The sequence below is a fragment of the Neovison vison genome, chromosome 13, assembly GCF_020171115.1.
Source record: "Neovison vison isolate M4711 chromosome 13, ASM_NN_V1, whole genome shotgun sequence".
In the NCBI taxonomy this organism is placed as follows: domain Eukaryota; kingdom Metazoa; phylum Chordata; class Mammalia; order Carnivora; family Mustelidae; genus Neogale; species Neogale vison.
Window position 1 is genome coordinate 132,433,267 of NC_058103.1, and position 13,325 is coordinate 132,446,591.

General features: G+C 36.1%; 1 protein-coding gene across 4 annotated transcripts in view; it reads right to left on the reverse strand.

Annotated features, from left to right (window-relative positions):
• FAM189A1 (family with sequence similarity 189 member A1) overlaps positions 1 to 13,325 on the reverse strand; it is a 489,761-nt gene that overhangs the window by 115,908 nt on the left and 360,528 nt on the right. For all 4 annotated transcript variants that reach the window (XM_044231808.1, XM_044231807.1, XM_044231810.1 and 1 more), the window contains exon 3: positions 10,047 to 10,157. In XM_044231808.1, the coding sequence (XP_044087743.1) occupies positions 10,047 to 10,157 (111 nt within the window). The remainder of the gene's footprint in view (positions 1 to 10,046; positions 10,158 to 13,325) is intronic.

A 13,325-nucleotide genomic window follows, 5' to 3' on the forward strand; every position in this document is an offset into this window, starting at 1 on the left:
TTCCCTGGGACAGTGACCTGTACATTCTAACTTATTTAGTCCCTGCTTTCTTGGACACTACAGATCAAGGTGGAAATGCTCTGTCTGCCTCATTCGCCCTTGCAGGAGTCCACCTGATCAGGAAAGCTCTGCATTGGTAGGCAGGACTTGGCTTCTGGCTACAAACATGTTATAAAAATTATATTTTTATTATTATATATTATTATATTATATTACATTATATTATATATTTTATTATTATATAATATTATATCATTATATTATTTTAAAAGGCTTCTTAGAGTCAGAGTAGAACCTGAACTTCTGGGATAGCAGTACACAGCTTGGAAGATGATGGGCAAAGGAAGCTGCTGAGCCTCCTGATGATGGGAAGATTCTCTCCCTTCCCTCTGCCCTGTCTCCTCCCCTGTGTCTTTCTATGAAGCTCAATGGTCAGATTACAAGCCTACTTCATTGCAGCCTACTGAATGCCAACTGAAAACTGCATCAGTGTAAAAAGCCAAGAAAAAATACACAAGCTGTAAATATACATCACAAAGGGACAACACTCTTACTTTCACAGCTACAGGGTAGTCCATATGGACAAAAAAAGATACCCTGGAAAAACTTTTAGAGTGAATAAAAAAGTTCTAGAAAACAAACAAAAATTAATAGCATTTTTCCTTCTGGAAAGAGAGGTGAACCTTTTTCTATTCCTCTAAGTACAACTAGAAAAACCCTGGATGTTATGTATCAAATGTATATCATTTGTATTTATATCAATGTATTTATACTAGAAAGTATAAAGACGGACTGGTTAGGAACCTCAGGACCCAGAGAAGGGAAAAGCAATGAGTTTCCTGGGTTTTCTTTTTGCCTCATGGATCCTGTAGCTGGAGATGAAGACAGAGAGCACCCACCCCCAGCCATCCCCTAACTCCCACGATGTTGAGGGAGACCACATGGAGAGCTTGGGCTTCCACCTCATCGGGCAACAGGAGGTGCCATCTCTCCTTTCTCAGGTTAAGTGGACACCACATAGCAATCATGAGGCCACCTCCCCACCCCATGTCAATATAAGCCACCTGGGGATCAGTGATGAGGCATTCCCACCTTTCCCAGCCAGGCAGGTACCAGTGGAGGCCCATGGAGGCTGGGGAAATGCCAACTCTTGTCCCCATCCAGGGGAAAACCATTAATAGGATCTAGGGGTAGGTAAAGAATTCTTACACTTAACACCCAAAGCATGATCCATAAAAGCAAAAATTGATAAATTAGACTTCATCAAAATTAAAAACTTTTGCTCTGCCAAAGACCCCATTAAGAGGATGAAAAGGCAAACTGTAGACTGGGATAACATTTGCAAAGTCCATCTTCAATGAAGGACTAGTATCTAGAATGTAAAGAAATCCCAAAACTCAACAGTATAAAAAATGGGTAAAAGATATGTGACCAGACACTACACCGAAGAGGATATACAGACGGCAATGAAACAAAGGAAAAGCTGTTTGCCACTGTTATTCATCAGGGAAGCACAAATTAAAACCACAAGACATCACTCCAAAGCATGAGAATGGCTCAAGTGAAAATGGGTGACAACCTCCAGTGCTGGTGAGGATGCAGAGAAACTGGAGCTCTCGTACACTACTGGCGGGAAAGTAAAATGATATTGACAACCTAGAAAACAGCATGGCAGGTCCCAAAAAAATTAAACAGGTGTCTGTCATATAACCCAGCAATTGTACTCCTGGGCACTTATCTCAAAGAAATAAATTATGTCCACACAAAACCTTTATGTCAATGTTCACAGCAGCTTTATTTGTGATAGTCAGAAAATGGAATTAGTACAGATGTCCTCCCACAGGTAAATGGTTAAAAATGGTTAAGCCAACTGTAGTATATCCCTACAGTGGAATCCTGCTCCACGGAGGAAATAAGAAGAAACTCCTGGTATGCAGCAGCAACCTGAATGAATCTCCAGAGGATTATGCTGAGTGAAAAGAGCCAATTCCAAAAGGTTACATATTGTACGATTCCACTTATGTAACATTTTGAAAACTAAAAAAAAAAAAAAAAAAGTAATAGAAACGGAGTATTCTAAGGGACTAGTGGTTGCCTGTGGTTAAGAAGGGAGTTGGGGTGGAAGGGAAGTATGGTCATGAAAACAACCTGAGGGACATTTATGGTGGTAGGAACATTCTGCATCTTGACTGTTAACAGTGTAAAGTAACCCAGTAACATGCTAGCAATGGGGGAAACTGGGAAAAGCTACACAGATCTCTCCGTATAATTTCTTGCAACTGTTTCCAAACCCATGATTATCTCAAAATGAAAAGTTTAATTTAAAAAAAATCAATAGTTTTCCTATATTATAGCAATAAGCAATTATAAAAAATAATAAAAAATGCCCTAACATTAGCATCAAAAACTGAAAAAAAACTAGAAAAAAAGTTAATATAAAATGTTTAAGCCCTTTATGAAGGAAGTTGTAAGACTTCCTTCAAGACATGAAAGACCTGAAAACAGGAGTGAAAGAATCCCTTTCTGGATAAGAAGACTTGATCTTTACACAGATCTCAATTCTTTCCAAAGATACCTACCTATATGTTCAATTCTTCTTCTATGAAAAAAAGCTCAATCTCCCTGATAACCAGGGTATACAAATTAAAATAATGAGATTTCATTCTTCGTCCTTCCGACTGGCAAACATTTTCAACATTGGTAACATCTAATGCTGGCCTGGGAGTGGGACATGCTCATTTTTTAATATAACCTTTTCTGGAAGGCAGTATCTATAAAAAATTGTAATGCATTCACCCTTTGGGCCATCAGTCCAAACCTGAGAAAATGTCCTACATAAATACACATAGACTTGTCCCCAGATTTATTTGTAAGACAATGAGTTCCAGCATTATTTATGACATTAGAAGTTAGAGACCATGTAAATGCCTTGCAGTTGGGGGCCTGTTAAATAATGTATACAAATTGCATCCATAGATTCTAATGCAGGAATCCAAAAGACAGACTAGATATGAAGCTATTTCTCAATTTTACAAACAGAAATTTCCATAACGGTACATGCTGACCTAAGGTATTAAAGAGGACTTTTTATACTTCTGTAGTTTTGAAATTTTTCAATGGACCTATTTCTTTGATAGTTTGAAGCATCAAATAAATAAAATAGTTGCATTTCTGGAAATATACAAAAGAAAGGAAGTGAAATAGACAATATAAAGCAGTATGAATGCAAATAAAATAAATAACATAATGTTAGCATAGGTATTTTTAAGACAATTCAATGCATTACTTCATATTAATAAATATGGAAAGGCCAATATAATGAAAAAAATGTTAATAATACAGAATTGTCAAAAGCTTAGAAAGAAATAGAAAAAAGCTGGAAAAGAAAACTATGTCAAATAACTATTTTATAAAATAGTGCTGGACTAGGGAATTACACATTTAGGTGTCAATATCCATCAAGTAATGGAAAATTCCTTAGATTTCATTTATTCAACTAAATGGAATGGTTGAACTTCGTAAGTGAAATTATGAAAATCTGAAATTGAAAAATTAAATTATGAAATTGCTATACTCTGGAAACAAAGTATGGAAGGGTAGGAGAAAAATGAAAACTATACATTAATTGCATTTATGAATATGAAAAATCATAAATATCAGCAGATAGAATCTAGTAGTTATTTTCAAAGATTATGGGGATTTCATTCTAATTATGTTCCATGTTCCTTAATCTTGAGAATCTATTAATATAATTTATCATACCAATGCATCAAAATAAAAATATATAATCTTAACAGATGTCCAAAAAAACTTGATAAAACTTAACTTCAATTTTATTTTTAAAGGGCTCTTAGTAAAATATGAATAGAACATCATCACCTTAACATTACAAAATGGCTATTTGAAACCATCTCTTACCATCATATTTGAAGTAAATAATTATATTCAGCAACAAAAAGTACCATTAATATCTAATGTTATTTTGATAATTTTAGACAAAATAATGAGTTGGGATAACAAGTACAAACACTGGAAAGCAGAGACAATATTATAATTACTTTTCCTGACAGACTATAAATAAAAGACTTAATTGTACATTCAATGGCATATACTATTAAATATAAATAATAAAAAATCACTGAAAGTCTTACATATCACTAGGGGCCTCTTGCAATATAAAATAATAATTTTAAAAAATGCATCCACCAGAGCAACAAGTTATTTAAAATATCTAGCACTAAACTTTAAAAGAAATATGTATGGTCTGCATGTGTATTTTTTAAAACTGTAAAAACATAATGGTATTTATAGCAAAATAAATGCAAGATCTATGAAATACATAAATATTAAAAAATGAAGCCCTAAAATTCTGGGAGTAAAATGGGAAAACTTTGTATAATTTTGGAGGGGAAAATGCTTTTCTAGGTAAAACATATAAGCCAGAAATCATATAAATATGATTTATATATACATGAGTAAAGCAATTTGAGTTTATGAAATTTCCACACAAGAAAGAATGCAGAAAAAAAGTCAAAAAATGAATGACAGGACGCCTGGGTGGCTCAGTTGGTTAAGCAGCTGCCTTCGGCTCAGGTCATGATCCCAGGGTCCTGGGATCGAGTCCCACATCGGGCTCCTTGCTCGGCAGGGAGCTTGCTTCTCCCTCTGCCTCTGCCTGCCTCTCTGTCTGCCTGTGCTCGCTCTCTCTCCCTCTCTCTCTCTGACAAATAAATAAATAAATAAATAATCTTAAAAAAAAAAATGAATGACAAACTATGAAAAATATGTATCTGTTACACATATGACCATGAGCAGATTCCTTAATAGAGGAAGTGCATTTATAAATCAATTATGAAGAGCAACAACCTCAAAGAGAAATAGACAACAAAAATGAACTGGCAATTAGCAAATAAAGAAATCCCTTCCAAACAAACGTAGAAGATGCTTAACTTCACTTTTAACTAAAGAAATGCAAGTTACTATTAAGATCTTATACTTTTAGCGGATTGGCAAAGACCACATATAATTCTGATGACACACAGAAGTTTGCATGGGTCTGGATAATTGAGTCCTGTTGGTGAGAGTCTGGCGTCCTATCTTTGGAAGTTAATTTAGGAATAACATTCTAAATTTAAAGTGCACTCTGATTTTGACTGAAAGGACACTCTTAGTAATTTCTTCTCTAGGTCTACATGTACCTTCTTCTCTGGTTGGCCACTGTTCCCTTTACACCCAGGTCAGTTCCCACAGCAGTAGCCCTAGCTGTTCTATTGGTTGAGTAATTAATGTGCACTGAGGGTAATCTTCTCTGCCATGTTTGTTTTAGCAGAACACTAGAAACATCCCTAACCTGTCCTTCATTAAGTGGTGGTTAAATAAATTATCCTGCATCCATCCATCCAGTGGAATTCTCTGCTGCTCTTTATTTAACAGCTGGGCAGATCTCCAAGTGCTGTTACATAAATGTTGCCAAGCCACAGGGCTGGCTGACAAAAGCCACCTAGATAATGATGTATGGCATAGACTCCCCATGTATGTAAAAATGATAATATGCAAAATAAATGTACAAAATGTCTGGCTTCCAAAAAATTCCTGGAAGGGGGTGGGAGTTTGGAATAGAAAAAAATATATATATGAGAGAATATGAGTTAATTTTTAATTATGCATAGGAAAAAGAGAAACACACATACAGATATGGAAATGTACTAGATAACATAAAGGATAACAAAAACCACACTGAAGGATTTACAAGAACAATTTGGAGAAACTAAAACACAAACAATGCTCCTGAATGGGAAAACATGCTATTGTTAACCCATCAACTCTCTCCCAAGGCAATCTGTAATTTTAATGTGATTCCAGTTCAACTCTCAAATCTATTCCTTTTGAGTCTTGACAAACCCCCCCCACCACCAAATTTTAAACTATTCTGGAAAACTAAGCTTCTATATTTTTTAAAAGTAGATTAAATTTTGGAATGGGGACTGCCTGCATGGCTCAGATGGTGAAACTTCTTATTCCTAGTTTCAGCTCAGGTCATGATCTTATGGTTGTGGGATCAAGCCCCATGTGGGGCTCTGTGCTCAGAGTGGAGTCTGCTTCAGATTCTCTCTCCCTCCAACTCACTCTCTCTCTCACTCAAATAAATAAAATCTTAAAAAAAAATCTGGAATGGGGGTGTGGATAAGGCTTGTCCTACCAGTTGTAAAATACATATATATGTAATATAAAATACATAAAAATACATATAGACTCTCTCTCTCTCTCTCTCTCTCTCTATATATATATATATATATATATATATATATATAAAACATTTCCCTCTCCATACACACACACACACACACACACACACACACACACACACACAGTTAAAGTAATTAAAGTAATACTGCTCTGGAATATAAAAAAACAAACCTAGAAGGGGGGGAGAATGAAAAGTTCAGTCATAGGCAAATAGACATAAGTAAGCATCAGTCTGCATGTGTACATCAGTCTAGATGTACAGCTAGAGTAGATATTGGTTGTTTTTCAATCACCAAACATTTTTGCCTCCTCCTACTTCTACCCTTCCTAGTAATACCTAACTTTGTTTTTGAGGATTATCTCTTGAATCGCCTTGGCAGGACAGTTAAGTAGCTATCTGTCTTGCCCCGACCAATTAAATGCTCTCTCTCTGGGTTCTGACTCTAGAGCAAATGAGCTGAGATTAAAAACCACTGGAGAGGCCCCTGGGTGGCTCAGTGGGTTAAATCCTCTGCCTTCGGCTCAGGTCATGGTCCCAGGGTCCCGGGATCGAGCCCCGCATCGGGCACTCTGCTTAGCAGGGAGCCTGCTTCCTCCTCCTCCTCTCTCTCTCTCTGCCTGCCCCTCTGCCTACTTGTGATATCTGTCTGTCAAATAAATGAATAAATTAATTATTTAAAAAAACACTGGAATTGTTTACTTCTGCAGAACAATACCCTGGGGAGTTGAGGGTTCCTGCAGCAGGCCTCCTACTCTGGCCCCCACTTCTGCATCCACAGAGACCTCTTTAGAACCAGCCAGTTTCCAAGTCTAAGCTGTAGCCCTCTTGGTTTTTCTACAGAACCTACCATCTTTGCAATAAATGGCTATGGCTTTGTCAGTTTCTGTAGCTTTGCCATCAAAGGACTCTTAGGATTCAGGTGGCATGTCAAATCATCAGGGAAATATTGGGTTACTCAGGGGAATTGTTTCAGGAAAGCTAGTACTCATTTTGGGGAAGAGTTAAATTCTTTAAATAAATTCCAGAATATGAAAGAGTTAACTATATTTTTTAAAAGGGGGGAAGTAACTTGATCTTGGAAAGAATGTCTTTTTACTGGTTCCAAGATAAGACCACAAAGGAAAACATTCATAGATTTAAATGCACTAAAACTGAAAGGCAAATAATAATCCAGGAAGTATACTTGACGAATACAAGCTGTAGGACTCAAAACCGTAAAATGTAAAAATCTCCTAAAAGTCAGCAAGATAGCTAAATCTTTAAAAAAATCTAAAAATGGGTAAAAGCCCCAATCAGTTCATAGAGGAAATATAGTTATATTTCCTCTATGTTTTATAGTTATATTTCTTCTATGTTTTATATATATATATACACACACACATATATATATACTCACACACATATATACATACATATATGTTGCATATATGCATATACACATATAAATTTATGTATGTATAATTATTATATAAATGAATTACATAATTGCATTTATAAAGAGTTCTTACAAATCATTAAGATAAATACCCCTAAAAATGGGTAAAGGTTATAATCAACTCACTGAAGGAGAAATATAAATGGTACATACACTCATATCCATATATTATTACCTATATATGTATACATGCAGGTACATATATAAACTTATGTAATGCAATTATAAGTAATTGGTAATATTCAAGGAAGTTCAAATTAAAGCAATGATGTCATTTTATACCTTTTAAATTAGCATAATCTTTAAAAAGTAAGAATCTGCAGTGCTGGCAAAGGGTGTAGCAAGAACACCATTCTCATCTATTGGGATTATAAATTGGTAAACTCTTTTAGAAGGCAGTATGTCAATATGTATCAGTTGCTTTAAAGATGTGGATTCCTCATGATCAAGCAAGTCCATTTTTAGGAGCTGTAAAAATATTTTGTGTAGGGACCGTGGCAAACTTCATCCATGCAAAAAGCAGACATTGGTTAAATAAATAATGCTATATTCATCCATACAGAGCAGCCACTACACTTAAAGTTGTAGAAAAGAATTTAAAGAATTATTATATTATAATATATATAACATAATATATGTAATATACTAAATTATACATAATGTTCACAAACAATAAAAAATCAAATCGCAAAACTGCATGGAGAGTACAGCACATTTAAATGTATGTTAAATACACACATGTTATGCATACATGCACATACATACACATACACACATATTATGCACAGAAAATACAGGAAGGACATAATAAACATAGTAATAAAGTGCATTTTGCTTTTTGAATTTTCTGTAGTAATTACATATTTTGTTGTAACAGGAAAGGAGTATACTTTTGTGCATTTTATGAATCCTATCTTATCTCAGGAAAAGCTCAGGGCAGGCAATATCCACTCTTAATAGGAAACAGAAGTAAAGCTGAGACAGGGAAGGTGATTTGTTCTAAGTCATTAACTATGGGGTTATAAAGCCATGACTTTGATCCTGATTCACTGAGTCCAAATCCCCTACTCTTTCTACTATTCATGCTACACCTCAGCAAGTGACCACACTGATCTTGCTCGGAAATTACTGGCCAAGTATGAGCCTTGGGGTCGGGGGTGGGGGCAGAATGGCCAGTCCCTTGCTAGTTGCCAGATATCCACAGCACCTAGTATTTAGGAACAAGGAGGCTGGCTCAGTTAGGGATAGAAGGTGGCAAGTCATCCTTCCTGAGGGTGGTAGGGCTCCTGGTTGTATCAATTCTCAGCCTTCATGAGCAATACTGCAGTACATCAAGGATACTCTGTACATCCTAATTGGATGAAATCTGATCAGTGTGGTCTAGGCCAGCTGAACAGAAAGTTGCAAGCTGAAGTTCTCACAGTTAGTTTTTGGAACTCAGTAGGTGCCTCTGCATTGAAACTGTACCAAGGGACCCTAGTCCTTCTAGCCTGAGTAGATAAAAACTGGAGAGAGCAGTAGGCTTCCCAACAGCTGCTCCTCTGAACCCAAATGGCATGGCCACTAGAAAAAAAAGCATGGCTCTGCTATGGAGAAGCTTCAGGTAATTCAGGATAGCCCCTGACCTCTCAGAAGTAACAACCCCAGGCCCAGCAAGTGCACAGGCAGCTGTGGAAGAGAATGGCTCTAAAAGGTAACTGCGTAGTCTCCAAGATTAATCAACAAATACCAGTGTCTCGCATCTAGCTGCCATGATCCTATTGGGAGTCAAACTATATAACCCCCATGCCCCTTAACAAATGGGATTGCCCCACCTGGAAGCACATATCTCGGTCCCAGGAGCCAAGTCATGATATGGAATGAAGCTTCTATCCCACAAAGCATTTATTGATCCCTTACAAAGTACACAAAACACTGTCTACCATTCTCCTAGACCTAAAAGATAATCCACTTTTTGAATTGAAAAAAAAAAAAAAGTGAACTAAATTGTTTTGATGCACCCATTATCAAGCTCATATGTATCACGGCACTTACAATCAACTTACACAATTGATTTCTAAAAATTCAGTGGGGACAAAAATCAATGCCACAAATGCCAAAATATAATCTTTGCTAAAGACATTTGCTCTAAAAGCACTACGCCGTGATCCTGAGAAATATGCTTTTAGTAACTGACTTACAAGTAGGCTGAGTTTTAATTTGAGATAATGTTTAGAAATGAACCAACTTAACTCAAATTCCCTATACAATTATAAAACATCAGACTAAATCCAAGGATATAATAAAATTTATTTTTTTTAAATTACTTTCAGGCAAAATCAAAGCCTGTGACCTTTTTCAAAAGGTTTGTATTTCATTACTCACCAACTGACAGCCTTCTAGGGAGTTCACTAGCTGAGCATTCTGACAGGAGAGAATTGAACCAGCCAAATTCAGCATTACGCACACTGCAGAGAGCAGCATGAAAAAGGTTATCTGGAAACAAACCAAACAAAAAATGGATTATTCACTTGGAGAAGTTCGAAGGAAAAGTGATTTGGCTTTTAAAAAAGCCTTCAGTTTATCAAATAATTATAAGAGTAACTGTTGTATTTCTTTTTTAAAAGACGGTATCATTTCTCAAAATTTGAATTACATAGTGAAATATTTTAGAGGCTCAACTTGAAAACACTATACATTATATAGGCTCAGGATAGTTTTATATTGTCTCAAAAATAATACATTGGAAATGACTAAAGAAAACCAACAGAAAGTAGTTTATTTATTAGAAAGCCTTTATATTTATTTAAATTTTTATGGAAAATTTCCTACCTAGGCAAAACCAGAGAAGAGAGTTTAATGAAGCCTCCACCCCACATACCTATCACCCAGACTCAATAACTAACTAATTCATGGTCTGTTGTGTTTCATTTATACCTTCTCCACTCTAGAACGCTTTGCAGTAAATATCAGACATGATATAATTTCATCCTTTCAGTGTATGTTTCTAAAATAAGACTGTTTTTGAAAACACAACCAACATAATGTCATCATCTCTAGCGTAACCATTCACTAATATCAAATGTTCAGAGTTCACATTTCCTTAACTAGCTCAAAAACTTTTTTAAAAATCAGTTTACACGGGATATGAAGGAATTCGTTCCATATAGATAACTAATTGTTTTGCGTCTTTGCAATATTTTTTAGTTGATGGGTTTTCCCACCCATTGTATTTTTTCTTCTATGAAATTTATTGAAGAGACCTGTTACTTTGTTCTTTACTTTGCTGTCTCCTCCTATTAGTTAACATTTCCCCATTCTCTGGATTTCTTGTAATTTGGTGGTTAGACATAGAAGTTTGATCAAATTGAGACTAATAGAAGGCAAATAATGTCTATGATGTTGGCAGCCATTCTTAATGATTGCTTAGACCATTAATTTGTTAGGGTTTCCTAAACAGTGCTAGTATAACACCATCATTTCATAGTTCTTTATTCCCAGGGATCAGTATATAGAACACTGTTCCTCATCAACTTTTTAAAAAATTTAAATTCAATTAATTAGCATAAAATGCATTATTTGTTTCAGGGGTACAGGTCTGTGATTCATCAGTCTTATATAATACCCAGTGTTCATTACAACACATACCCTCCCCAATGTCCATCACCCTGTTGCCCTAACCCCCCACCCCCTTTCCCTCCACAACCCTCAGTTTGTTTCCTAAGGTTAAGAGTCTCTTATGGTTTGTCTCCCTCTCTGGTTTTGTCTTGTTTCATTTTAACTCTCTCTCTTCCTCCATGCTCCTCTGTCTTCATCAACTGTTTTTTTACCCTACGGTACAGTTCATATAGGAAAATCAGAATATATGTTTGATTCTTCACTTACTTTCCAGATTCAAAATAATTAGTTGATACGGTGCTAGATTTACCAAATAAACTCAGGCCTATTATAGTTAGTTAATACTCTTGCTGTACCTTTATAAATAATCAGGCTAAATCTAATGAAACAAAACTTTTCTTTAAAAAAAATTTTTTTTTCATGTGTCTGATAGCCATTTGTATGTCTTGATTGGAGAAGTGTCTGTTCATATCTTCTGCCCATTTTTTGATATGTTTTCCTGTTTCGTGTGGGTTGAGTTTGAGGAGTTCATTATAGATCCTGGATATCAACCTTTTGTCTGTACTGTCATTTGCAAATATCTTCTCCCATTCCGTGGGTTGCCTCTTTGTTTTTTTGACTATTTCCTTTGCTGTGCAGAAGCTTTTGATTTTGATGAAGTCCCAAAAGTTTATTTTCGCTTTTGTTTCCTTTGCCTTGGAGACATATCTTGAAAGAAGTTGCTGTGGCTGATATTGAAGAGATTACTGCCTATGTTCTCCTCTAGGATTCTGATGGATTCCTGTCTCACGTTGAGGTCTTTTTAAAAAAAGATTTTATTTATTCACTTAAGAGATAGGTAGAGAGACAGAGAGAACACAAGCAGGGGGAAAGGCAGAGGAAGAGGGAGAAGCAGACTCCCCACTGAGCTGGGAGCTGGACATGGAGCTCAATCCCAGAACCTGGAGATCAGGACCTGAGCCAATGGCAAATGCTTAACCATCTGAGCCACCAAGGCACCTCGAAACAAAACTTTTCTTGTGATCAAGAATAATCTTTAAGATAATATCATCAAGAGGGGAGAGAGTATCACAAAAACTTGTTAAAAACTTTCAAATAGGAAAAAAAAATACTGGATATCCTGCCTAGTGTACCCTTTTGAGTTCTTAGTGCCTTTCATTGTCTTTAAGCTATTTGACAACTCTGTACAGTGTAAAATAATCCTAGTAATGTAAATTATTTTTTAAGATTTTTAAAATTTATTTTGGTGAGAGAGAGAGAGCACAAGTAGGAGGAACAGAAGGCAGAGGCAGAAGGAGAAAGAAGAGAATTCCCGCTGAGCAAGAAGCCCAATGCAGGATCAATCCCAGGACCCTGGGATCACAGTCTGAGCCGAAGACAGATGCCTCACCAACTAAGTCACCCAGGCACCCCCGTAAATTATTTTTGATAATGGAAATGGAAATGAATTTTGTCTGGTGGAAGGCAGTGACTGCCTTCCATGGGTGCTAACCATTTTTTAAATTTATTTGTAAGTTAATTTCAGCATTTTGGATGGCCTGTGTGTGTACATTGCTTGAATTCTCCTTTGAACTGGTTGTAGCATTTTACTGGTTCCCTCATTAAACGAGTAAAATATAATCCTTAACACATGTTTATTAAAAAAAAATTAGTTGGGTCCCTAGTATCCTCCAAAAGTACGGTTTGCGGTGTGTGTGTGTGTGTGTGTGTTTGATTCATTATGAGCCACAAACTTAAACAAATTTCCTATGTTTCAATCACCAGAGTCATTAGCGAGAGAGCATAAATTCAAGTTGACCCAACTCTAGTAGATTTGAAAGCTTTCTTCCTTTCTAATATGACAAGATTTTCCAAGATCATCACACACATCCCCTAGCCCAGCCCTGGAACCAGCCATTTCTCCAGTACCGCCTGGTTCCTTTCAATGAAAATGGTATTTAAATACCATACTTTTCAGGCCAAAGGTGCCCTTGCTACTTGGTCACTGTTTTCAATTATTTTCAGTTGTTAGATACAATATATCATAACATACTGATGTCTCTGATT